The sequence below is a fragment of the Colossoma macropomum genome, unplaced genomic scaffold (assembly GCF_904425465.1).
Source record: "Colossoma macropomum unplaced genomic scaffold, Colossoma_macropomum, whole genome shotgun sequence".
Lineage (NCBI taxonomy): Eukaryota > Metazoa > Chordata > Actinopteri > Characiformes > Serrasalmidae > Colossoma > Colossoma macropomum.
This window is the reverse complement of record NW_023494799.1, coordinates 31,085,372-31,113,348: the sequence shown is the minus strand read 5'-3', so window position 1 is coordinate 31,113,348 and position 27,977 is coordinate 31,085,372. Positions and strand designations below refer to the sequence as shown.

The window sequence follows — 27,977 nt, the reverse complement described above, 5'->3', positions numbered from 1 at the left end:
ATGTTAAAAAAACACATCCCAGGGCAAACAAGTGATAAGAAGTTCGATTCAGCTTACCGAACCGATTCTTTTGAACTGTCCGTTTAAATGGACCGAATGTCCGCTTCAGTGATTCACTGATGATTCGCTGAACCTGTTCTCATCTTCATATTACAAGCGCACAAACTGGGGGACTCGCATCTTTAAGCGCGAAGGATAATCACAAACAAAGGAGAAAGAAGCTACACAATACAGAAAGAAAATGCAAGCGACCCCTAAGACTGTTCTGTTTTATATTATGATTTTATGTAGTTAAATTATAGAAGATGTTTATTCTTATTTTATTGGTAAGTTATTATATTGTCTATAAGACGCTACAAAAATGTTTAGTGGTCATAAACAGTCCAAATGTAAAGAGAATCAAAAGAACCGATTCGTTCATGAATCGGACGTCGCCAGTGCAAACAAGAGGCGGAGCAGAGCAAAATCGCCTCATTGCTTTACACGGCTACTGCCATGTCTCCCGCATACTGAGCAGGACGGAGGGCTAGCGGGACAGGACTGTTGTAGGCTCTGAATTTCCGAAACCACTAGTTAGCGGATAACCTACACGGCAGTCATCATGTTGGTGGATTTTGAGAAGCTGCGGATGGCGGGCGCTGGAAAAGCCATCGCTGTTCTGACTAGCGGTGGAGATGCACAGGGTAACGTTAATGAAGCTGGCACTGCACTCAGCTAATCATATGCTTCCCTATCCACTTTCTCCTGCTCAGCTTAAGTCTAACGAGGCTGAAGTTGGCTTCCTCTTCGCCTGCTTCTTGCTCGAATTTTCCCGTTCCACCTTAAATGGTGCAGCAGTTACACTCTGGCTGCACCATTTAAGGTGGACCGGGAAAATTCGAGCATAAAGCGAACTTTGGCTTCGTTGAAGTCTGTGACCTGCGGTCCAGGTCCGTTGCTTTAGTCTGGCGGATTGTGGGAAATTTGAGGAATTTCATTTCCGTAGATTTCGTCAGCTGGGCGCTTGGATCTGATTCAGCGTGGACACAAATTTTGACCTGGATTAAGTTTTTTTTTTTGCTACAAAGGCCAATTTTGGAATACATTTACATATTTAAATAGTTTATGAGCTAAAGTTTATTTAAAGTGTTTTATTCTTAATATTATAGAGTTAGGTTATATATATAAGGGGATGGATTGTATGAGAATGCTCTTATGTAACCCCATGTCGTGTGCAGCAGCAGAGCAGGGGGCGTATTCACACTCCACACAGGAGCCAGGGGTGGGCAATATGGTGTGACAGTATCTTCAGTTTTCGCTATGGTGATAAATTATGTCACATTGTGTCAGGACTTAAAGAAACTGACCGACTGCATGTTTCATTACAAAGAGAGCATAACTAGTCCTGTGTGTTTAGTGCAGCACAATATGTGAAACACTGAATTATCATTGTAGTCATGGTTTTTGACCAATGTGGTTCTTTTTACTTTGTTCCTAATAAATCAAGCCTAATAAAAACTAAATATTCTGATGCACATTGTGTATAAAGAAAATGTCTTTAAGTATTGTGATACCACGATGTCAGTAAACTGGCAAATTGGCTTAATTTTGAAATATTTTTGAAACATTTATTAAAAAATCACCACTTTCTTCACTACTCTTGGGTTGTAACATGCTTGCACGTACCAATATTTTTGCCATATTGCCCACACCTAAAGGACACATCACTTAAACAAGCTACAATGCAGTTTTTTCCATTATCTTAGCTTCATATATAATGTTTGGCTTGCTTTTTGGAGCATTTTTAAATGAAAATGTCTTTATTTTGATCCAGTTGATTTGTAATCCTGTTAAAAGATGAGTTTTTGTTTCAGCAAAGCTTATTAAATGTTAAAGGACTCATATTCTACAGTTTTGTACTGAACAAGTGGATGTCTATCACAGTGTATTACATGCAGAGTGTTTGTGTGTATGTGTACAATACATAGGAATGAATGCAGCTGTTCGTGCTGTAACACGCATGGGCATTTATGTCGGCGCCAAGGTCTATCTGATCTATGAGGTAAGGTAAATTATTAGTATATATAACCCAGTTTCAACGAATATTGATCATAGTACCTGCATTAGTCCATTATACATTCATACAACATGTCTTTCTTTCAAGGGCTATGAAGGGCTTGTGGATGGAGGTGACAATATCAAAATTGCCAACTGGCAAAGCGTGAGCAACATCATCCAGCTGGTGGGTAAATCTGTAAGAGCTCATTTTGTGCTCTAATGTGCAATTTGCCACATTGAGAGAAGTCTCAGACAGATAGAAAATGTTGGCCTACATCTCCACTGAACTGTTAGCGATATACACTGGGGAAGAAGATACCCGCCTATTTACTGCAGACACAATAAATGTGAGCGCCTCTGTATTCAAAGCTGTGTCTTGACCTGCTGAAGGTTTTAAATAATGACAGTGAGCGGGTGGGATTGAGATTATGCGAGGGAGTGCTGACTGAGGGGATTAAATCTGTGAGATTACCACAGCGGCCCTCAGCACAGTCCAGTTCCTCTTCTCTCCTACAGCAGCTACACAGCAGCGGGGTCATGTGATCATACGCGCTGGACACTTGCATGTCCTTAGTCACGTCTCCTGAAAGGGTTTGAGGCCTTTCAGTTCAGACTGCTTGTGTGTTGCTGGTCTCGTCAACAGAGGTGGGATAATCTGTGTGCGTGCTTGTGTTGAATTATTCTAAATTGGATTAAACTGTAATTCCTGACAATGACCTTATAGTCATAGTCGAAATTTAAAAGGGATGGAGGAAATAAAGGGATGAACTGTCTGCGTACACAATCTGTTTGTAAGGTCCTTCCATCTCCTCTGTAAGAATAACTTTTTAAAGGGTGGCCTCATAAAACATGATTATTTCACTTCAGTTTGATGATTTTGGTATAATTCTGCATTATGTTAAAAAATACACTGTGTATATGTACAGCAGATCTCCTGAAAAATGCAAGCTGTAATGAAGGCAGAGTGGACAAAAATAAATACTGAAAAAAGTATTACATTTAGTTGTTGAGGCTTCTTTTGTAATTATAGGTTAAACATGTTTTCTGATTTTTTATTTTTTTTTCCTCGCACTGAAAAATGAATAACTAGCCCTTTTTGGCTGTTTTGACTGGAAATGGTTGTATTTGACATTTACGTGCTTTTGTATATGAATACTTAAACTGTTTACACCAGAGGTCACCAACCCTCCACCTGGAGATCTGCTTTCCTGCAGAGTTTAGTTCCAGCCTTTAGTTCCATTTAAGTTGCTGCCCCTACTTGCCAAACACTAATGCATCTGATACAGTCAATCATGGGCTTCTGAAGAAGTTAACTAGCTGGAGCAGGTATATTAGTTTGTTGTGGGAACTAGACTCTGCAGGAAGGTAGGTCTCCTGGAACAGGGTTGATGACCTTTGGTTTATACAGTCATGGAATATAGACAAAAAAACGGAACACCAGACTTCGTTATTTTTACAAAAAAATATATTGAGTTTTATTTCGGCTAAAAACAGTGGATATTTTATAAAATATTATAATAATCGATTCCAAAACATTCAATGCAGTTGAATCACCACCTGTAGATTGGTAGGTACATCACAAGACAATGCATTTTTACATCCCTTCTTAATCCTGTTTCTCTCAGGGTGGCACGGTGATTGGCAGTGCCCGTTGTAAGGCTTTCACCACAAGAGAGGGTCGTTTGGCAGCTGCTTTCCACCTGGTCCAGAGGGGCATCACTAACCTCTGCGTGTGTGGTGGAGATGGAAGCCTCACTGGAGCCAACATCTTCCGCAAGGAGTGGAGTGACCTGTTGGCCCAGCTGGTGCAGGAAGGTAATGCTTCAAAAAAATGTTCAAACTCTGAAAGAAGGAGGTTTTATCTGGGGAACATAAGCCCAATAATTCAACCGCAAATTTTCAACTGCAGAGTACAGCTTTGGTTAGGTTGGATTTTGGGTACCAAATGCAAAATCGACATTACACTGATGAAGATATGATGACAATAGTAGATCATTCACTTATGTCCATGGAAGACTTAATTTTTTACCAAACTTTTAACTGATTTCTCTTTAAATACTCTTTCAACATGCTTATTCATTTGGGGAAGGGATCCAAGGCACAACCAATGTTATGTGTTATTCTGCACATTCCATGCAATTACACATTTTTACCAGAGAGGTCTGCAGATCCCCAAAACTATTACGACGTTATATTCTTAAAACAATCACAAAATAAGAAATATTAGATGCATTGACAAGATTTAAGATGTTTCCGCTTGCCAAGATGTCATTTTAAACAGTGTATTCTAGGTTTAGGATCACTCTTAGTCTAAGATATCGTCCCAATGTGTAGCTAATGTAAGTGAATAAGAATGTAGCCCATCAAAGGGGGGAAAATTGAAGGCTAATTGCATTTTTTTTTTGTCAGTAAGCTCAGAAACTGTAACTACATCTGAACCATCATCAGGAAGAAAAATACACCAGTGCTGTCTGAACAAAATATCTAAAATGGTAACCTTTTTAAGAGAAGTTAATGTAACATGATTTTATACCATACCATTTCTGTCGGTCCATTCATCATAAAATGGTCATGTGATATAAAAGGCAACTAGTTTCTTCAAATTGTGGAGAAAAGAAAAAAAGGAGATAAAAGTTTTTTATGCTGACAGCAATGATGTGTACGTACAATCGTCTATAAAAGTTTGAACACCCCCCAGTCATGTTGCATGTTTTGTTGATTTTCTAGGTGTAAACAAGAAAAGTTGATTTTCTAGGTGTAAACAACATCCTCTGAGGAGAACACACTTAAATATGACGTGCGCTAAAATTTGCAGAAATAAGTTCTATTTATTTGCTGGAAGAAAATAAAACATAACTTTTGCACAGGCCACACTGTATGTTTCTAATATGTTAAATTTAGCAAATGAACAGTGATTGTGCATTAAAATGTGCAGAAGTGTGTTCTCTGTAGATGATATTTTCACTTATTATCTCAATTAGAAAATCAAATATTTCATGTGACCATGGGTGCCCAAACGTTTGCATATGACTGTTTATGTTTGCTTATTTGCAAAATATATGAGCAGTAAATGTTAGCATATAATATAACATACCAAAAAATTCCAGAAGTTGATTTGACAGAGAAAAGGAGAAACTGTGTCTCTCTGTATTGGATGTCTGTCTGTTTGTTAACATCCTCTCCTTTCATTGTGTAGCTGTAGATTTCCGCTCCATTTACTTGAGTGAATCAGCATCAATAGCTGCCTTGTCTGCGCTGGCTAACTCAGGCTGCGCTGAATTTCATGGCCTTTCGTGGCACCAAGACTGAAACCTGCAGCCAAATTTACATAGCCTGACTGCTCTGCTCTTTACTAGAAATCATATGAAATTTGATCAATTGAGTTTAGACCTTGGATCACAGGATTTCTAGAGCATTTAAAAAATTATCACTGGCCAAGAGACAATGGAGGGCTACAATATAAATCAGTGAATCAATAAATAATGAAAGAAATAATTCAATGAACCATTTTATTTGGGAACATTCAGCAAAAAAAACATATCAATTATTATTTTTAATATATACTTAAATTTCAGTGTTTTCACTGAATATTCCAAAACTGACAAAAAAAACATTTAGTTGATTAAATTATTTATTGATTTAATCATTTCATTTTTTCATCAAGAATTTTCTCCTCCGCAGGAGACGTTTGTTGTGCTGTCTTGTAAGCACTATTTGAATTTGGTCATATGCAAAAATTTGAGTGTCCCTGGCCAAATGACATGCTTTATTGTTTTTCTAAATGAGAATAATTTAACACATTCTCTAAACAGAACATACTTCTGAACAATTTAATCCACAGTTACTGTTTACTTGCTGAATTTGACATGTTGGAAAAATAAATAGAACATAAAATGTGGCTTGTGCTAAAGTTATGGCATATTTTCTAAATGTTTTCTTCCACCAATATGTTAAACTCAGCAAATAAACAATTGTGCACTAATGTGTAGAAAAATGCCATATTTACGTGTGTTCTCTGAGGAGATTGTGTACTTTTCAGTTATAAAATCAACAGAACATGTCATTTGAGCAGCATATGGCAGCATTTTGGTTTTACAATAGCTGAACTTACAATTCCAGTCTCAGTTTCAGTTCTATGTGTGTGTTTTTAAGGGAGAATCACCGACTCCTTGGCTCAGCAGTACACCCATCTGAACATTGTGGGCCTTGTGGGTTCCATCGATAACGATTTCTGCGGCACAGACATGACCATCGGAGCTGACTCCGCCCTTCACCGCATCATGGAGGTCATCGATGCAATCAGCACTACTGCACAGAGGTGAGAGGTCATAGAGACACGCACTAGACATGACCACAGGCATAACATGAGGTCAGTCACTGCGTTGTTTGAGGCTATTTATAGGAACACATCTCATCTATTAGTGCCTATTGCCACATAAGTGTATGTTTACTTTTTCCAGTCATCAGAGAACATTTGTGCTGGAGGTGATGGGACGACATTGTGGGTAAGTACTGTTTTCTTTTAGTGCTCTTTACTTGCTTTGTAAACTTTGGGGCTTATTTGCTTCGATATGTTTTTCAGAATAAAACAAGGTCGTTATTAGTCATGCAACATATTTGTATTTATTTGATTTGCTGTGTCATTTTATGCACTTAAGAAATTATGAGTGAAATCTCCTTAAATTCCTTCCAAAATTTCTCATTTTGAGTTTGTCTTAAGAATGTTTATTCAGCTTAATTCTAAACATTAAATAAGTGAGAATGTTATATCATATAGATAAATTGTTGTTCGCGAGAGTTTTTTTTATTTGCGTTGAATCTTTAAAACAAGCAAAGTTATCTGCCAATACAATAAAACACTTTCTCTAGATGACAAAACAAATTATAAGAAATATTAAATGTATTGATTAGATTTAATGCGTTTTCACTTGGTAAGATAACATCATAGACAACAGTCCTGCAGTGATGACAACATGGACAGTATAGCCTTTTAGCCGTTCATTTTGAGCTGATAATGGCATGTGCTACTGCTTTTGTTTAATTATTGCTCACATAAGAACAGGATTTTTTTGTTTGGTGAAGCAGCTTGAAACATTAAATTATTTGGGGAAGGTCACATGGTTGTTCCATCTTTCAAAGTTTAAAATTGATCTTGTCTTTGATTTCAGTTAAAAGCTTAACACCCCTACTAGTTCTCTGTGTAAAGTGTACCAGTCAGTCTTGTTGATGAGGTTATAGTGCTTTTTCTTCCCTGTATGCTTAACATGCAGATATCTGGCTGTGGTGTCTGCTCTGGCCTCTGGTGCTGACTGGGTCTTTATCCCTGAAGCTCCCCCAGAGGAAGGGTGGGAGGACCACATGTGTGCCCGCCTGGGAGAGGTGAGACATTAGGGCACGATCTCTAGGCACGGTCACTCAGGACATAAACGTTTAGAATCAGTTGTCATATTAATCATTGTTGTGGTTTTATATGGACTACAGGTTGTGCACAAGTTAAAGACCACCCTTTGTTTTTTTAATTTCCAGCCAAAACAGCCATTAAGTACAAGTCCCTTTTTTTGTTATTGTCAGAAAAAAGCAGGAAACATATTTAACAAACACCTCTAGCACTAAATAAGAATATAAATTTTATCAGGATATAATTTTACTTTACTTTTGTACACCGACTGCCACTTTAACTCTTCAGTACTTCCAGTCTTTAAGCTACTGAGTTACAGCTATGTTCTCCCAGTAAAAGCTGTTCCCAAAGGACTCACGGACTGTTCCCCTTCAAAGAGACACTAACAATCACACAGGCAGCTACCCAAACTCACCTTATCTGACTTTACATTTCTTTCTCATGTGCATCTAAAATGGCTTAAGGTGATATTTCTGAGGAGATGGAAGAAGAAGAAGAAGAAGAAGAAGAAGAAGAAGAAGAAGAAGAAGAAGAAGAAAGTGAAAGGAAAAGAAGTGGAAAACAGGAGTTTCCAAAAACTGAAGCTCTAAGCAGAGAAGCAAAAAAGGCAACCAACTTCTAAGACTGAACTTTGGAGGTGTGGAAAAATATCCCTGCAGATTTCTTTAAAAATACTAAGAGGAGGTCTCCCACAAAGAATGGAAGCTGTAATAAAGGCAAAGTGTGGGCACACTGAATGAACTGAAAAAAAATTATGTATTACTTTGTGTAATTTTCTGTTCAATGTAGTTATCTAACCTTCCTGCTTTTTTTCTTGAAAATTGAACAACTTGTGCTGAAATTAACTGGAAATTGAAAAATGAAAGTGCTCAATAACATTTTCTTTTTTTTTTTTCTTTGACCCTTATTAGTCCCACAATGGGGAAATTTCACCTCTGCAATCTAACCCATCCGTGCAGTGAAACACCACATACACACTAGTGAAGACACACTAGGGGGCAGTGAACACACTTGCCCGGAGCAGTGGGCAGCCCTATCTGCAGCGCCCAGGGAGCAGTTGGGGGTTGGGTGCCTTGCTCAAGGGCACCTCAGTCATGTACTGTCGGCTCAGGGGATCAAACAGACCGCAAGGCTTCCCTAACCTCCAGCCCATGACTGCCCCATATAGTATAGTTACTGTAGTAAACTATGTAGATTTAAATATTAGATGTTTTATTCAACTCAAATTCAATTTCAAATATTTTGGGAGTGATTTTTTTTTTTAAATGTAAATAAAGTACCTTAATTATTATTTATCTACTTTTTGTCATTATGTACTTAACAATCTGATCTGGTCCTGAAATGAAATTTTATCATAGAAGTACTGTTTGGAATCATTTTTAGTTCTGTTCAACATTTTTGGATGCATTTAACACTTCCTTTTATTTGTTTCTTAAACAGCTTCCTAAGCAGTCTGTGAATTTTACATGATTTGCAATGTTAGAAAGTTTTGACATTTTTATCTGCAGCCAGATTGGTGTTATATGATTGAAAACAATGATTACAAACTTCTGAACAGTAGGATATGCATGTATACATTCTTCTACAGAGCCGCAGTAAGGGCTCTCGCCTCAACATTGTGATCATCGCGGAGGGAGCCATTGATAAGCATGGCCAGCCCATCACCTCTAACTACGTGAAGGACGTAAGACAACAGCCCTGAAATTCAGTTCAGACTTAAAATTATGAAGAATATGTTTTTATCTTCTGAAAGTCACTGTCAGTTTGACTTGCCTTTTAGCTGGTGGTGCAGAGACTGGGTTATGACACTCGAGTCACTGTCCTGGGACACGTGCAGAGGGGAGGGACACCCTCTGCCTTCGACAGGGTGCTGGTGAGTTATCAGGGGTTGGCTCTGTGTAGTGCTAGCTAAGGTTTATAGCATTACGCCTGCCTGGATCAATTAGTAAATCGAAAGAAATCAAATAAAAACCATAAGTATTACTAATGCTGGTGAAAGTGTGTAAAAATCTCTGGGTCAGTTTCTGTCTGTCTGTCTGTCTGTCTGTCTCTACAGAGCAGTAAATTGGGAGTAGAGGCTGTCGTGGCTCTGTTGGAGGCCACTCCAGAAACCCCTGCCTGTGTGATTGGACTGTCTGGTAACCAGGCCATGCGCCTCCCTCTAATGGAGTGTGTCAATATGGTGAGACGTGCATTTAATTCTACTCCATAACCCTTCCATATTCTCATAATCTCAAATCACTCCATAACCCTTCCCATTGTCATAATCCCAAATCACTCCATAACCCTTCCATATTCTCGTAATCCCAAATCACTCTCTAACCCGTCCCTTTTTCATAACACCAGATCATTCCATAACACTTCTCATACTCATAATTCTAAATCCCTTCATAACCCTTCCCATTCTCATAATCCCAAATCACTCCTTAACCCTTCCTAATACAAGATCATTCCATAACAACTCTCATACTCATAATCCCAGATCCCTCCATAACCCTTCCCATTCTCATAATCCCAAATCACTCCATAACCATTCCATATTCTCATAATCCCAAATTACTCTGTAACCATTCCTGTTTTCATAATATCAGATAATTTCATAACACTTCATACTCACAATTCCAAATCACTGTAACCCCCCCGCCACAATCATAATTCCAAATCACTTCCTAGCCCTTGCCGTTTTGTTCATGTTTAGACTAATGTTTTCATAATTTTATGTAAACAAAATATAATATTTTGGCCTACTTTTAACATTAGTATGCTGATCTAAAGTTTGTAGTATAAGGTTTAAGATTTGTTAGAGAATATTGCAACAAGATTATGGCAGTAGGTTGACAGCTTACTTAGGGTTACTTAGGGTAACTTAATGGTGATCCATATCCTACACAGCATTTAAAATATTAGTCTTCACAATCTCATATTATTATACTAAAAAAATCCAGTAGGTGGTCTTGGGTCATGCTGAACCAAATATGAGATATAGGTTGATTTCGAAATATTGTACTACTGTCTAACCTCACAATCTTAAAAGTTTTTGTTTGTGTTTGTCACTCTTCTACCCCTGTGATTAGACAAAGGAGGTGCAGAAAGCCATGAATGAGAAGCGTTTTGAAGAAGCCATTCAGCTCCGTGGAAAGTGAGTGTGATAAATAGATGTTATGTTGTGTGTCTGTGTGTGTGTCTGTGTGTGTGTCTGTCCTCGAATGACTCCTCATACATTTGTTCACTGCAGGAGCTTTGAGAACAACTGGAACACCTACAAGCTTTTGGCCCATCAGAAACCTGCTCAATCAAAAGTAAGTAACTTTCCTTGTCTAAATTGAGCTAACAATAGATTTTTTCTTTTGTTTTTTTTTTTTCTTGTTATAGCGCTTTTCATTAAAAATCCTTTGGGTAGAAACAGCTGCTGTTATGGATTTATGTCATAAGTAATGTTGTATGTTTGATGTAAAGCAAAAAATACTATGAAAGAAGAATAGTGGTATTTACCGTTGACAGTGTGAGCAGCCATGTTGATATGACATCATACACTGAACACCCTGAACTGATGAGTAGAAATTCCCCGTTAAAGACCCTTTTTATTTGTTGTCAGAGGTGTTTCTTGTACACACACATATATACACACACACACACACACACACACACACACACACAGGGTACAGGGTATACTGTATGTGTATTTTTCTCTACATTCTCTATTGACCTACTGAATTTTATGAATGGATAATAAAGTTGACTTGACTTGATCTTATCACTCTCTTCCTCTCTCAAGAGTGACCACTCCATGGCCATTCTCAATGTGGGTGCTCCTGCAGCAGGGATGAATGCAGCTGTGAGGTCAGCGGTCAGAGTGGGTCTCGCCCAGGGTCTCCGAGTCTACAACATCAATGACGGGTTTGAAGGTCTGGCCAAAGGCATGGTGAGTTCACATGACCCTTCTTGGGTTCCTGTTCTAGAAAAATGACCCCAGATTTGTCATCTCTTATGAAGTGCACTGCAATTCTTAAAAATGTTGAGGGAAGTTTCTATCAGCAACACATCACACCCTCTATTTCACTCTAGGAAGAGACAGAATTGTGAATTGTAGACTTCACTGCCATATTCTGTATTTGGCACTGAATGTCGAAGAGTTACCTGCACAAGATGCATACTTTCAGCTACATTAGATTGCTACGTGTGATCATTTTAGTGCTGTGTGCTTAGCAATTGCACATAATATCAGTAAACTGCAATTTCTTGGAACTAAAGTATATGCTAGTTAGCATTAACCTAACCTGAAGAACCAGTATTCTACATTTCTTTCTTTTTTTCTCTCTCTCATGTGATTTTATGAACCCAAACTGGTCAAAATCCATTTTTACATGACCATTTTCCAGCCTCACTTTTACCCCTTATAATTAAACAGGTTATTTTTCCTGCTGACCTATAAGACTGATCTAAGCAACCTCTGTTTTAGTATAGTGTAGTGTTTGCAAGTGTTCAGATATTAAATTTTTAACATAAGGCTTGTCCCCAAATGGTTCCCTAAGCCTCGAGGTCCTCCTCCAAGGCAATTTGGGTTACAAGCGTAAAGCAGCTCAATGGCAAATTCTACAAATGCATTTTAACACACATCTGAATATCTACTTCTCCATAATGTTGGTCAGACAGCTGATCTACTTGGATTGATTGGTCCTGGCTTGTATCTCAAAGTTAAGTAAGAGGCTGTTGCTAAGTCCTCATTGATGTGTCTAAGGGCGTGTAGTGTACTCATGACTTCCCAAACACCAAAATGAGAAATGGGACATATTAAGGCCTTGTTGTCCTGGTGGCCAAAATTTAGAAGGGTGAGGGGAAGTCACTGAGGGGGAAAAATTAATTGGGGTCTGTCTTTCATTTGTTTTCATTTTAAGGCATTTCAATTAAACATAAATGGCAGCAGCTGGATTAGTGGATTTGCTTTTTTCTGCAGGTGACTGAGGTGCACTGGCATGATGTAGCAGGCTGGACCGGCCAGGGAGGGTCACTGCTTGGGACTAAACGGTGGGTTCATAAAGACTGTGTGAGTTGTGAGATTAAGTATACAGTTTTATGCAAACGTTTGGGAACCACTGGTGAAATGACATGTTTTGTTCATTTTCTAAAAAGTAAGTTAACACACATTCTACAGAGAACACACTTCGGCACATTTACTATTTATTTGCCAAGTTGAACACATAGGGAAACAATAAAGTGCAAAATGTACGCATTTTATATGTTGTGTTATTTTATTTCGATATGTTAAACTGAGCAAAAAAAAAAAAATTTAACTGTGCATTAAAATACGCAGAAAATGCCATGTTTAAGTGATATGTTCCCTGCTGAGGGTGTGTTAACTTAAAAAAAAAAAAAACCTAATTTGCCTGGGGCCGTTCAAACTTTTGCATACAACTGTATCAGAGTGTGTTTTTTCTGCTTATCATTGCTTGTTTCTCTTTAGTTTTACAAACAAGCAGTTCAATTAATGTCATTCTTCTGAATTTTAGAACACTCCCCAAATCCTGCATGGAACAAATAGTGGAGACTATCAGCAAATACAATATACAGTCCCTTCTGGTGATCGGGGGATTTGAGGTATTAAAACTACAAATCTGTGACTGGTCTTTTTTTAGGGGTGTAAAAATGCATTGCTGCAACAGGATACATCAATTCGAAGGTTTTTTCATCTCAAAATGTGTTTTAGCTACAGCTGTTTTGGAACAGTTGATTATAACAGTATTGCACTCTGTTTTTTAGACAAAATAAAGTTTAGAGAGCAATGTGAAATGTTAAAATTGTACTAATGGTGTACTTGTATTGATGGTGCATTTACATTGGGCACTACTGGTACGTTGTGTCTGTTGGAACCTCAGAATAACAAAATATGATGTAGTCGTATGTCTTAAAGATGTTATCAGGTATCATAATATGATATAATGTATATAATGCTACTCTGTGGTCTACTAGATTATCATCTGCTACTCTTTTCTGAGGTTAGAGATGTACTCCTGTAGTATTAAAAACCTCTGTTCTTTAACCTCCTCAGGCTTATGAGGGAGTTCTGCAGCTGGTGGAGGCTCGGGGGCATTATGATGAACTCTGTATTGTAATGTGTGTGATTCCTGCCACCATAAGCAACAACGTGCCAGGCACAGACTTCAGTCTGGGAGCAGACACGGCCGTCAACGCTGCTATGGAGGTATAACTTCCCCCCATATGAGTAATAATATATCAGCACTGGTGTTTGACAAATGTGATTATTGTTTGGGTCTTTTTTTTTCTTTGAAAGCCTGTAACTACCATAACTCTAACTCTCACAGAAGATGACTGTAAGAACCACTATCACACCTATTCTGAGTTGTCCACTAAAAGGAGGTTTTAACTATTAAGTTACTCATTAAAATGCATGGTTTACATATTAACAGTGCACTCTGTAAATCACTGAATGCTGCATTATTCTTGGAGTGGTCATGACCCGATTTCAGCCCAGGCTCATTTAGGGCCTTAATAAGACTTTTATTGCAAAATAAAACCATTAACAGTTATTTTTGAAAGCTTATTTTTGGCTTAGTTAACAACATTAGACGGACATAAGCAATAAAACTATGTCTGTTGGCTGTTCTTTCAGAGCTGCGACAAAATCAAACAATCCGCATCCGGCACCAAGAGGCGTGTCTTCATTGTAGAGACCATGGGGGGATATTGTGGTTACCTGGCAACCACCACAGGCATTGCTGTGGGGGCAGATGCAGCTTACATCTTTGAAGAATCATTCAACATCCATGACTTGGAGGTAAATTCTAAACTCTGCTGTTTGAACCTTACATTTTTAAGTGCAATATTTGAATACTTAGGGTAGACCCAGGTGACCCTCCCTGTAAGCCCACTAGCATCTCAAGTCAAGCATGTGCTAATGCTGGTTAGAGGGATTTTCATAGGAATGAATATGCAGTGATATAAAAGGTTTAATGCTAGTGCCACCAGTCAAGCATGTTTTAGACCTACAAAACACACTGTAATGAGTTTGATTTGCTTTTTTCGGTTTGTCAGATGAATGTGGAGCATTTGACAGAGAAGATGAAGAATGACATTCAGCGAGGCCTGGTGCTGAGGTGATCTTTCTCTTTAAAGCCACAGTCACACCCATCGCATGTAAAATCTGCCTGGCAAAAAAGCCAATTCACTTGAATGGGAAAGAATGCCAGATCCCGAAAAATCTCTTCACTTCCAGTAGTGCTAAATTTCACCTTTAGGTGACCTTTAACCCTGTGAATTCACAAACCTCGGAAGTGTCAACCACTAGGAAAAAAGAATGCTATCTGTTGCGTCTTCTATGACGGCGTTTTAGGGCCACTGTTAATAAAAATAAAAATAGTAGACTTCAAGAATAAAGTCTTAATATTTTGAGAAAAAGTCATACAGTATTATATTTCGAGAATAAAGTCGTACTATTTAGAGAAAAAAAAGTCGTAATATTTTGAAAAAAAAAAATTGTAGAATTACGACATTAAAGTGGCATTAATACCAGGAAAGGTCGCAATATTGTGGACAAAGCCTTTGCAAAGGGAAGGCAGCACCTCCTCGTGTTAAATGAGGGGCGGTGAGTTGGTGGAGTTATACTTTCATATCGATTTCACCCATAAAGAAACACTCAGTCTCCCTGTCTCTCCTGCACATCAGCACCAGCCTGTTATTTGTAAGAAACTGCTGAAATGGCTGAGCAGGAAACTCTGTTTATTTAGAATAAGGAGCCAGACGAACTCGGAGGAAACTGTCTGTCTGTTTTGTTGAAGGAGAATCTCAGGCAGGGTCGTCTACACAGCTATCGGTGGCTACATCTCCGCACCATTCAAAGAGGGCATAAGTTTCACAGACAATGAGAATGATAATCAAAATGATCCACAAAGAAGAAGGAGTGAGTGGAACTCCACTTTTATCCTCCAAATATTACGACTTTATTCTTGAAATAGTATGACTTTTTTTCTCGAAATAATACAACTTTTTTCTCAGAGTCTGCTGTTTTTATTTTTATTAACGGTGGCCCTAAAGCGCTGTCGTATCCTGAAAAGTACTAAACAGAGAAACGTTCCTCTGCAACCGTGTCACTTAGCACTAAAAAAACAAACTTGTTAACCAGCTAACGTTAACTGTTTACTGAACTATACATTCCCTCCAACACCACCTCATAACAGCGGGGCGGCGGTCCGGGTCTGACCTCGGCTTAAGAATACAAAACGGAGGCTAATAGCTCATCTCTGCGTACACTTATTGCAAGATGTTAATGTACAGAACTTCAAGGAACAGTTCAGCCAACGATTCTAATGATGCTAACACTGAATGACAGCAATTAGCCATCATTTAGCATTGTGCAGATGATGCCATGCTAATTGGTGGCAAGTAGCTAGTCTTGTGGGGCAAGAATACACGTCTGGGGACAACTCTGCTGTTCGCATTTAGTGTACTGGAGTAATCGATAACACAAGCAAATCAAGCTAGCTAGCAGAACACTATCATTATCTAAACTGTTTTTTTTTTGTTTTTTTTTCACCTTGTAAAAGTAATGTTTATTTTCACCATGTGTAATTTGTTCTCTGCACACCTGACACACACATACACGTGTAATTGGAGTTTTCTGAGGGGCTATTAAGTCATGCTAACTTAGGTTACAATCATGGGCTAACGACAGGCTTGTTGTCTGTCAAACAAAGTTGACGAACGCACCATCGTCCCCAACTTTGAGCTCCACCTTCATGGGGCATTGGATTAGTTTAGAAATTTCTCCTTCAGTTTGTTCCCACCCTAATAAGTCTACGTTCCCACCCACATTTAGTTATCCCAAGACTCATTATCGCACCTGGCTCCTTAAGACTAGCTTCCAGCTTCTGATCATTGTTAGCTACATAAGCATTTTTGGTCCAGCTCTCCCTTACACTTCCTTACACTTTCTTTACACTTAAATTGATTGTTACATACCCATCAGTAAAACAGGCCTATAAATAATTGTTCCTAAAGTTTTTAACCTGTTGAATCCAGACAGATTGGGGAATGATATTTATGGATCTGGCTGATTTCCAAAAAAGTCTGATGCTGGTAATATCTTATGTTAACAGAGAGGAGATACTGAGTACTGATTCCTTTTTTCAGAAATGAGAAGTGCCACAAACACTACACAACAGACTTCATTCACAATCTGTACTCAGCTGAGGGCAAGGGTATCTTCGACTGCAGGGTTAATGTCCTGGGACACTTACAGCAGGTGAAGAAGTTAATGCAGTTTGACCATCTGACCAGAATCTAAACGGTATCATTGTACATAATAATTCTGGTCCATATTGTGTGTCTGAGCTATGCAGGCTTGGATTTTGTTAAAAGCGTTTTGATTTTTTTTTTTTTGTTTTAGGGTGGGGTCCCAACACCTTTTGACAGGAACTTTGGCACCAAAATGGGTGTGAAGGCTGTTCTGTGGCTCACTGAGAAAATGAAAGAGACCCACAGACAAGGTAAGGCAAGAAAGACAGCATTTTCCCTCACAGATGTAGGACTATTTAGTGGCATACACTACTGTGCAAAAGCCATAGACCACCCCTTGTTTATTTAATTTCCAGGCAAAATGGCCATTAATTAGAAGTTATTTTGGTAACACTTTCTATGAATGTCACGTTTGTAAGCATCTATAAACACATTTATAACATGTTATAATGCCTTCATACACCATTATAAACATGATTATAAACATTTATAAAAATGAATTACACTGGATTACATGTTATAGCCATGTTTATTATACATTATGAATTTTAATATAATGCATTATAAGTAGTGCTGATAACATGTTATACTGTCAGTCCCAGCCTGGAGACTGCAAAGTAAAGACAAATACCAAGCTAACGGTGGTGTACATTGACTTTCCCACATTGGGTAAAACACTGAGGGCAGCTCTAGTTTAAACTCTGACATTTAAAGCCTGTAATGTGCTTTATTATGTATGTTTTAGTGTTTCAGTAAATCCTTCAGTAAATATTTCAACTTGAAGCCTCACTCTTAACACTGGAGGAGGCTTTAGTACAGTACGCTTCACTTTACTTAGAGCGGACAAATACCACTTATGAGCTCTTATAATTTGTTATGAACAGTACTTATGATGTATTATGTTAACAATTCATAATGCATAATAAGCATGGCTATAACGTGTAATGCATTTTTATAAATATTTATAGCCATATTTATAATGCCTTATGAATGCATTATAACATGTTATGAATGTGTTTATAGATGCTTACAAAGGTAACATTCATAGAAAGTGTTACCATTTTTTTTTCAGTATTTAGTGTCCACTCTTTGCCGTTTTACAGCTTCCGTTTCTTTTCGGGAGACTTGCTTTCAGTTTTTCAAAGAAATCTGCAGTGACTTCAGTCTTAGAAGTTGGTTGCATTTTCTGCCTCTCACAATGCAAGTAATCCCAAACACATTCGTTGATGTTGAGGTCTGGACTCTGGGGTGGTCAGTCCATTGTTTTGAGAACACCATAAACCTTTCTCAGTAAGGGCTTCTTGACAGCTACACATCCTTTCGGACTCATGGCGCTGAGTTGTCTTCTCACAGTGGAAGGATGGACAGAAACACCTGTGGATGTTTTCAGATCTGAAGCAGCTTGATTTTCTCCTCTCTCTCGAAGATGAAAGCTTTAAGTGCTGTTTATCTGATGGTTACAGTTTTGGTGGTCTAGATCTTGCACTGTTAGAAATCTTATTTTCTCTGTATCTTTCAGTCATTTTGGAAATTTAATTTTCATTTATTTTTCATTCAACTTTCCTCTTATATCCTCTCAGGAATATGTGGAAAAACAAATAACTTGTCCTTAAAGCCGTTTTAACTGCGCTTTACAGAAATTGTTTGATTTCTGTTGCAAAAACTATTTAATAGAAACTGTACTAGATAATACAACAGTGTTTTAATACCAGAGTAAATAGCACTAGCTTGCAGGTGATGGTTCTTAAGTAAGGCTCTTAAAAAAAAAAAATTTGGAAAAATTATGTGCCATTTCATTATGCTGTGAATGTTTACTGAAAGCAGAGGGTTATTAATTATTAAAAGCTATTATTTGTGATTTTGTCATTCAGTAAACAAAGGAAATTAAAACACTAACTTGGTCAAGTTATTTTTAAGTAGCCTACTTTTGTGTGAGGCGAACCTCGGAAGTGTTTGGAAATGTGTCATGTCAACCTTTTTTATGTTGCCCCATCCCAGGCCGTGTGTTTGCCAACGCTCCAGAGACAGCATGCGTCATTGGCATGAACAGGAAAGTGATGTCCTTTAGCCCAGTTACGGAGCTCAAGGACCACACTGACTTTGAGTGAGTGGCACCGTTCTCCTTAGATTAGCATTTAGTTGTGTCACACTGTGTTACTTTGGCTGTGAGTTAAAGCTCCACGGAAGCTAAATCCATAATTTCTTTCTAAGTGTGTTAATCTTGCACTTGAGGAAAACACTATGCATGTACAAAATATGTGCTTTAAATACTACTGATCTTCGGTAGTGCTTACATAAGCAGTACCTTTACAAATCACTGGTGTGGCTTCGTCCAAACTCTCTTCCGCTGCTATCGTCAATAAAAACCTCATCTTCTATAAGATGTTACCATATAAAAGCTGGAGTATGATTTTACTGAGTTAGGGACACAGTGGGGATCGTCTACAGCACATATATATGTAGACGTATATGTATATGTGTATATGCACGTAAATGTACACCTGTATATGTAGAGTCTATTTTACACATTTCTCAAGAAGGGGCATTTCTCCTTGCTGGCAAAGCAGGCTTGGAGTTTTGGACAGGTCAGTCAAGCATGCTAATTAGAATATTAAGACCCCCTCTCCCCTCTGGAAGTCCTCAGATAGGTCTGATAAGCCTTTCCTTTAAGTGCTTTATTAAATTTCTATTTTTCATTCAAACATTGCTGGATGTTTAGTATAAAACTTAAATTTAGCATCAAACAAAACAAAAGTGAAAATATTTTACATTGTTTTATCTGGAGCTTTAATTTGTTGCACTGCATTGCAACAAGCATTTGCACTCGAGGGATGTATTTTAGCACATTTAACAACCTGCTTTGTCTCTCTGCAGGCACAGGATGCCAAAAGAGCAGTGGTGGATAAATCTGCGTGTCATGCTGAAAATGCTGGCCAAGTACCAGACTCATTTTGATGAGTATGTGACCGGGGATATAGAGCACGTGACCCGCCGGACCCTCAGCATAGAGACTGGATTCTGAAGAGATGAAAATACACTCCCTCCACCAGAGGGCGCCAGAGCTAACAATCCTGCCATTCCAGTACTGACAAACCCTGAATACCTCTTTCCCACCTGTGAAATTTTATAGTTCCTAAAATGGAGCTGACCTCAGTAGCACATTTAATAATCCATTAACGTAATGGCTGTAATGATACCCCCTCTAATCGTGCAGATATGTTTCTCTTCTTGATTAAGTTTGAACACTAGTTTGTTTCCTTATTTACAGTGTTATAGTACGTAATTGATGTGATGCTGTTTGAAATGTTAGCGATCTGGTCCCTCTGTGCCTTTGTTGTATATTTAGTGTTAAATGCCATTGCAGTACATGTGCACTCGGTAGCGTTTATTGCACTCACCGTACTGGAATCCACTGTATTGTGTTATGGTTCTTTTTCAATGTAACTATAACCCCAGTAATCAGAATGCTGCAAATGTATTTAAAAGTAACAAAGATTTAGTATTTCTTTATGTGAAATTAATATATGCCAGTGTGCACTAGATCTAATCTCCAAAAGGGACTGTCCAGTATTTTTAAAAGCAATCCGAACCTTCCTGCCTAAACCTGAATCTCTTTCTATACATGTATGTTTGTAACAGTCATCTCTCTCTTTGTATTGAAGATAAAAGTAACACTTGAAATTTTGATGCTGTTCTTGGATAAATACATTCTAGTTCTGCTTCCAGCTGTGTTGCTCTGATAATCACTTGGACCAATATAGTTGTGTTGTATCAATTACAATAACTTTTCTTTTGTGTTGTTATTTTATGCTAAGTCAAATCCAAGCTATTCTAATTAGTATTATATACAATTATAGTGATATAGCAAATAAAGAGAAAGAAGAATTAATGAATAACGATAAAGTCGGTTAATTAAATGGCTCATATTTAGGAAAACTGAATTTTTCTCACTTTTTTTAAAAAAAAAACAAAAACTTTTATGTAGTTTAGACATTTGCTTGGTTTTAAGACACATTATTCAGTCCCCAGTCATTACAGAGCTGCGTTCTAAGCTGCAAAAAAGCAGCCTGTTTTGAATTCATCTTTTCTGTGATGTAACGAAAGCCAACACATTTACAGAAATCCACCTATTCAGCCTACAGCAGTTTAACCCCACCCATTCACACTGAAGTTATAAGGAGTGTTTCAGCCTGGATTGCTTTTTGAGGCACAATACAAGACAGTGAGAATGGAGCTTATTGACACAAATCAGTTTTAAAGCGACAGCAACAAAAACAGCCTGTTGAATTTTAAAGGACAGAGGTTGGTCATGTCAAAACGAAGTGTGACTGTTACATAAAACGTCACTAATGTTACAAGTGGACCTCAGAGAGAAAATATAAAACACAAGAAAAATATAGGAAATGGGCCCTTTAATAGTATATAATAGGACATAAAATAAGTAAATGGTCAGTACAATTGTTTGATATTTATTAGTGTAGATGTGATAAGATGCCAAGAAAAACAAAAAAGAAAAAAATAATGTAAGCATAATTTTCACAAGATGAAATTTGGGGGTTAGGAAGTGGTCTCCAGCTCTGATCCTGAAGACCTACCCTTACGCAAAGCCTAGTTGCTACCACACTTCGCCACACCTGCTGCTCAACCTCTTCCCAAGGATGGATCAGATGAATTAGAGTTAAGCAAGGAAATCCCCTGGAGTCCAGGGTTGCAGACCACTGGGTTAGGGTTTGGGGCAGCCACCACCCAGTAGAAAATATCCTATAAAACATGATTTTGTGCATATTTAGCTTATTAATATCAGAGAACTTGTAGAGAGGGGAAGTACCACTCTGTAATGTCTTCCGGGTTTCTTAAACGCTAGAGGGCGCTCCAGAATGAATGGGTTAAAATGGAGCATTTGAGTAAAATCATAGTTTATAAATGCATAAACATTTTTAATATAAAAGAATACATTAATTTCCTGAACACAGAACAGCATAAAACATTTTAACACAGCGGTTATATTTTTAAGATCTTTTAAACTCGAGTAAATACGTTTTCTTTGCTTTTTTAGTGAAATACATCCTTCTACTTTCTAAAGTTAGAGAAACGTTCTGGGCGAGTGATTAGAAACTATTAGCCTTTGAGCGCCATTTACTCCCATTCATTGAGGACTCCCTCGCGAGCGCCCTCTGCTGTTTAGCAGTCCTGTTTTTTTATATAGCGAGGGGAATAGGAAGAGAGATCAGGCTCCTCATAAACTGGCTCTGGCAGACTGGGGTGGGGGCAGGAATAGAAGTGCCCTCTATGCCTGCCCTACATGACAGAGTCCCAAATTGTGCCCTTTGCAGCAGACAAAATTGGGTGCAGTGCTGCATAGGGTACTTCTGCAGCTGGGAAAACATGATGAAGTGCCCAGTTAGGTGCTCCTCTCATGAAGAAGAGTCCCTCCAGTTGAGAAAATGTGATGCAGTGCTGTAAAGGGTGTCCATATATGCATGAGAATGTGTGGAATGGATCTCCCTCCAGTGGAGAAAATGTGATGTGATTCTCCCTTAAATCACTCATTATTTACTACAATTAAAGCCTTCGCAGTGAAAGCGTGTACATTAACACAGCACACAACACAAAATTCTGTTTTTTATATGTTGATACGACCACAAACAGCCTAAATATCGAATCCTGAATATATTAATATATATTAAATGTTGAATTTAATTTATTCCGTACATTTACATAGTGTGCACCTTTTTAAATAATATTTTCGCGTCTGAATCCGATGAGTTGGTCCTCCCATATCCCAGCATGCAATGTCTACAACGACGGTAAATCGCGCATGCGCAGTTTCCCCTCCCTCTTTTGGCTTCGCACCTCTTCTGCTAAAATGGTGAGTGATTTTACAGCGACGGGAAAATCCACCTAAATCCACTCAATCCTGTCCGAAATACCTTATATTCAGCTACTATACCCATCTGAAAAGTGTATGAAGTGACTACGTCCAAGTAGTTGTTAGTAAATGTTAATAATGATAATAATAACCACTTCAGTTTGCATAGCCCCTTTTACATATCTAAGGACGGTGTAGGCAAAGAATAAAACAAAGTGTTGGGAAGTAAAATATACCAGTGGATGTACATGCTGGAGCGGATCATATATCATACTCCAGCATACTCGCATATACTGGAGTATAATCGCATTTGCCGGCGTATATCGTCTCTGCTGGGGCGGTTAGCCGACCAGCAGCTAGGCTCACCCGGTGTGTTGTCGTTACTCTACAGGCAGTGACAGCGAAGCGGAGGCAGAGGTTGTAGCGGTTTTATGCGGTAAATATTACGGGTCTGAAAAGTTCATGTGGCGTTTATAAAGTAGAAATGCGTGTGGACTACGCTGTTCGTTAGGGCTGAATAATCTAAGGTGAGGTAGTGTAGCCCGCCAGGCAGAGACCGCTGTGACAGAGGTTAAGATAATGGTGGTCGAACTTTTGCTCTGGAGTAACTTAAGTGCATCGTTAGTAATCAACGTTAGATAAACCTTAAAATGTGAAGTGGAGGTCATTAACTTAGAATGGTGTTTATCGTGTTCCGTTAAAAGAGGTGGGAGAAGCCCTGAATTTGCGCTTGGAGGGTTTTACATTGAGACTGGTTGCTGTAGTTGTGCAGTCTTGCGAGGTCTGTGACGTGTGTAATGGGTTGAGAGGTCATTGAGGTTGGCCTTAATGTACCTTGTCAGTATTTGTAATGAAGTCCTGACAGAATTAAGTAGCTACAGGTAAAATCCTAAACATACATGTGCATGTCTTTTGTGGTTGTTTCTTCAGAAATGTGGGAAAGACATTGATTGTTACTCTTGTTTGTCTCGCTTTTCCTTACTACAGGCCAAGCGCACCAAGAAGGTGGGAATTGTGGGGAAATACGGCACCCGTTATGGTGCTTCCCTCAGGAAGATGGTGAAAAAAATTGAGATCAGCCAGCATTCTAAGTACACCTGCTCCTTCTGCGGCAAGGTGAGTATTGGGTGAAATGTTTACAGGTTAAAAGCCTTAATCAGTAATTGTTGTTAAAATGGTGCTGGGGCTGTTTTGAGCTTTCCAAAAGATGACAGGCATAAGTTTTGATGGGGTTACCAGTAAATCACAGCATTTTGTTTCTGGAACAGAGAATCAATAAACCAGTAATGGCACATAAATGTTTAGCGTTTCACACTGTGCTGTACCATATCCAGTTAAACAGGCCTAACTGTTCTGTGTACAGAAATGGTAAGTGCTGATATCCACAGTATACTCAGAAAAGAAAAATGATGTAATTTATTACAGTACAAAAACTATCACCATGTTTCTTACCTGTGCTAGCAGTTGTAGCAGTTTCTGTGGCTTGTAAATCGTAAATATTGCCGAGTCTCCTTTTGTCTCTTTTACAAAGTTCCCATTGGCTGGGTGTTTATTTGTTGTAGATGCATGTAGATTGTGTACACACACAAAATACCCACTGAGGGCACACTTGGTTTATAGTGGCTTGGCTAGTAAATTATATAAAAAAAGTGGGTTTGTTTAAAGCTGGAGTATTTATGAAGGAGAGCATGGGACCAGAAAAGTGTAGCACACTGACAATTGTATGTTGTAGCTCTAAATATGGTTATGATTTATTACATGCACTTTTTTGCATGTTGCCTGGGCTGTTGTCGGGGTACTGGTTCATGAAAGTGGCTTATTAAGATCTTCGCAGAGTACTTGGCCAAAAAAAGGCAGTTAAAACTTAATTGGTCATATTAGGACAATAAAACATTTAATCCTAACCTTAAAATGGGCTGTGGTTTACACTGTTACACCATTGCTCCAGTCCTGACCAAATCACTGACACTATTGTCTTTGTTGGAGGCAGTAATGATTCATTCATGGCTGGCAAGCTTAAATTGATTGGGTTCACTAAGCCATTAAATTTTAGTTTGTGTGTGGTTTGTACGATTACAGCGTAATGTTATGTTGCTAATGACTCTTGTATACCTTCAGACTAAGATGAAGAGACGGGCTGTTGGCATCTGGCACTGTGGATCCTGCATGAAGACTGTAGCTGGAGGTGCCTGGACGTACAAGTAAGGATCTTTAATAATGGCTGTTTTTTAGTAATTAAGTATGTACTTATCATAGTGTAGTAAACTTTGAATAGTTCGGCCTCTTTAACACGCTCTTACTGTTCTTCCTAGCACAACATCTGCTGTCACAGTCAAGTCCGCCATCAAGAGACTGAAGGAGATGAAGGACCAGTAGGCTGGGACTTAGTTTTTGTACAGATTAAAACCTCCATGTCTTGGACTCTGTTTTTCTGTGTGGCCCATTGAACATCCCACAATAAATTCATGAGTCTTGAGCAGGATTTCTTTTCTGATTCTTTGTTCTTCATTAACTACAGCCATACAAGACCAGAGTCATACAGGAATGCAAAAGAATATATAATGAGTTTAGTGAACTCACTGGCTTGAAAGTTTTCAATAACATAAATAGGGGCAAGGCCATTTTATTTTTTTGCATTTTAAAAACTGGTTAGTTCTTGGGAGGACGCCTGCTCCTGCAACAAAAAAAATTGTTCATGTAGTTATTTTAATTGATTGAGAGGGGCACCTTTTTAATCGACAGGCTTTCACCCACATTTGAAGTGTTTAATTACAGTAGTTTCAATAATAGCAAGTCTCATTAATGTTGCTGTCCCTAAATTGGACATGATGGTGTGTATGAAATGAATGAGTTTACACCAAAGGTCTGTTGTAAGCATGTAATGACAATGTCTTGCATGTTTGCAGGACTTTGGGGAAACTTCTTGTCAGCAAGGATACTATCAGATGAACAGAGATAGAGTTAGAAAGAAGTGATGTGAATGTCACCATTTTGCATCAATCCAAGGTAAAAAGTGTATTTCAAAGCCAAACAGCTATCAAACAGTTCATAAAGATGTAAATGGGTAGTGTAAAAGCTGAGGGAACAAGATCTGTGTCTTATTTAACTAAATATTTTCATTCTGTGGATTCCTTTATACAACTACATACAATATATTGTAAGTTTGCCAATACTAGGTAACAAGCTGCAGACCCCTAAAATCATGCTAGAAGAGGTTTGCAATCCGTCTTAATGTGTAAGCTTTTCATTTTAAAAGTCTTTGGGATAATTTCCTGGATCCAGATTAAGTCTAAGCCCAGGCTAAACTTGATTTTTAATGGAGAATGCTACATTACAGCTTGAGGCTGTTCTTACTCTATGTTCCCCCAAACCCTCCACTTGCGTCTTTGTAGTTGATAAGCAAGATGAAAAACCTATGTGAACATATCCCACACTAGTTCAGAAATATTTAAAAACAGCCTTTTTTTTGCCTGGTTACGCATTGAAATCCTGAGGTCACATCATGTGTGAAGGAAGAGAAAACTCTAATCTGTGCATTTAAACACATAGTCAAGTTATGTGTTTTGTTAATTTGGTAAGTGAATGTTAACACGTCCTCTACGGAAAACAAATGTAAATGTGTTTTTCTGCATATTTTAGTGCTTTTCTATTTATTTGCTAGGTTTTTAAACATTGAAAAAAAAAACACAAAATATAAAATCTGCCATAATTGTAGCACAGGCCACAAGTTATATATTTAAATTTTTTGAATATGTTTAATTCTGCAAATAAACAGTAATTGTGCATTAAAATGTGCAGAAGTGTGTTCTCTGTAGAGGATGTGTTAAATCACTTAAATCAACAAAACGTCATTTGACCCAAATGTTTGCAAATAGCTACGTATTATTTGTACTTCTTGGCCTTAATGCAGTCTTGAGTTGTATCTTGAGTTTAATGGGCACATCTGCTACATTTTTTCCTTTTTTTTGCAGGGTTATGTACCAAAAACCTAATTAATTTTATATGATCACTTTCCGTGATATAGGCTCCTTAATAAAGGAATCAAAGCAAAAGAAATCAGCAGATTCAAAAAGAGGAGAATCACTCCAGGGCTGTTTCTTGGAAATCTGTAAAAAGAATTAGAATTATTTGTAAGAAACAATATAACACATTAGATAGCAATAATCTTGTTTCAGTGATGTACTATCACCAGATGTGAGGTCTGATTGGGTTTCTATGTACTGTTGAACTCGTGTAAGGTAGCCCACTGTAAGAATACTAGTGTTAACCTACCAGTCTGCTTGTATTCAGTTTAGCTGAAACTGCTGCCGTTGGAACGCATTTCAACGTCATCACTGTTTCTTTCGTTTGACTACATAATTGAACTTGCACAGGACAGAAAGATGATATGAAGAATATGAGAATGAAAGAACACAAACTGAAAAACACTGTAATTCTGCTGTCTAAACATGGAAGTTTAATTCTGGTGGACTCAATGGACCCCAGTAGTTTTGGAACATATTACCAATGAAGGCTAGAGATCTACCCAGTAATTAGGGTCTGTAATTTTAAACACCACACACCATTTCAAAGTATTTCAAGTTGATGGAAGGCTGAAGCCTTTTCTGCATGTATACAGATTTTTTGAAAAACATAATTTTTCTCTTTGTTTTGGCCTCCCGTCCACACAAAAGCAACTTTTTTGTTCACTGAAAAAAGATTTAACAAAACAAAATACTGTTTAGGGTGGAGATTTTTGAAAACTCTTATTTGTGCATGTCTCAATGTCTGTTGCTGTTTTTGACCTGTCCAGGGTACATCCTGCCTTCCGCCCAGTGACTGCTGGGATAGGCTCCTGCTCCCCCCATGACCCAAAAGGATAAGCGGCTAAGAAAATGTGTGTGTGTGTGTGTGTGTGTGTGTTGCTGTTTTAATTTATTAATTATGAACTCTGTCTGAAATATGACTGATGACTGGGTTGTTTCTGTGCACCCAACATTTAGGAGTGACTTTGAATTTTATGGAAAACTTGAATTCCTCACTTTTTTGCAATAAAAGCACTTGATATATCAACACTGTTAAAGTCTTAAAATGTACCACTCACACCCCCGTCTATACAGTCCATATACAGAAACTAAGCTGTTAAAAGTTTTTTTTAAATTCACTGTTTCAGTGTCGCCATGAAAATCTGTGCATTTGCAAATACCTGCCTATTCAGTCTACAGCAATTTAGCTCTGCCCACCCTCACTTACATTTTTCCATGTGATGAGTGTTTCAGTCTGGCGTGCCTTTTTGAATGAGGTATAATACAGGGTAGCCAATCAGAACAGATGTTATTTACATATTTTCATTTTTAAGGCACAGTAACAAAAACGCCTTTGTAATTGATAAAGAGAGGTTGGAAAATGGAAAGATTTTAATTTAAAAAATGAATATGGGCCCTT

General features: G+C 38.1%; 2 protein-coding genes across 2 annotated transcripts; both read left to right on the top strand.

Annotated features, from left to right (window-relative positions):
- Positions 1–457: 457 nt before the first annotated feature.
- Positions 458–20,409, top strand: pfklb (phosphofructokinase, liver b). Its single transcript, XM_036586372.1, has 22 exons — positions 458–683; positions 1,968–2,041; positions 2,144–2,221; positions 3,663–3,852; positions 6,190–6,355; positions 6,498–6,542; positions 7,308–7,416; positions 9,024–9,119; positions 9,216–9,308; positions 9,492–9,617; positions 10,510–10,574; positions 10,671–10,734; positions 11,211–11,357; positions 12,390–12,460; positions 12,943–13,030; positions 13,482–13,634; positions 14,064–14,228; positions 14,486–14,547; positions 16,580–16,691; positions 16,836–16,935; positions 18,683–18,788; positions 19,559–20,409. The coding sequence occupies exons 1-22, from the start codon at positions 602–604 to the stop codon at positions 19,704–19,706; spliced, it is 2,340 nt and encodes a 779-aa protein (XP_036442265.1). The 5' UTR covers positions 458–601; the 3' UTR covers positions 19,707–20,409.
- Positions 20,410–22,486: 2,077 nt separating this feature from the next.
- rpl37a (ribosomal protein L37a) lies at positions 22,487–25,035 on the top strand. The gene is made up of 4 exons (XM_036587177.1): positions 22,487–22,553; positions 23,541–23,669; positions 24,672–24,754; positions 24,866–25,035. The coding sequence occupies exons 1-4, from the start codon at positions 22,503–22,505 to the stop codon at positions 24,927–24,929; spliced, it is 327 nt and encodes a 108-aa protein (XP_036443070.1). The 5' UTR covers positions 22,487–22,502; the 3' UTR covers positions 24,930–25,035.
- The last annotated feature ends 2,942 nt before the right edge of the window (positions 25,036–27,977 follow it).

Bases quoted from the DNA above. Each gene is read 5' to 3' on its own strand.
- pfklb (XM_036586372.1), top strand. From the start codon at position 602: ATGTTGGTGGATTTTGAGAAGCTGCGGATGGCGGGCGCTGGAAAAGCC. The intron at 3,853-6,189 runs GTAATGCTTCAA...TGTGTTTTTAAG, and splicing joins GGCCCAGCTGGTGCAGGAAG to GGAGAATCACCGACTCCTTG. The intron at 13,635-14,063 runs GTATAACTTCCC...CTGTTCTTTCAG, and splicing joins CCGTCAACGCTGCTATGGAG to AGCTGCGACAAAATCAAACA.
- rpl37a (XM_036587177.1), top strand. From the start codon at position 22,503: ATGCGCAGTTTCCCCTCCCTCTTTTGGCTTCGCACCTCTTCTGCTAAA. The intron at 22,554-23,540 runs GTGAGTGATTTT...TCCTTACTACAG, and splicing joins GCACCTCTTCTGCTAAAATG to GCCAAGCGCACCAAGAAGGT. The intron at 23,670-24,671 runs GTGAGTATTGGG...GTATACCTTCAG, and splicing joins CCTGCTCCTTCTGCGGCAAG to ACTAAGATGAAGAGACGGGC.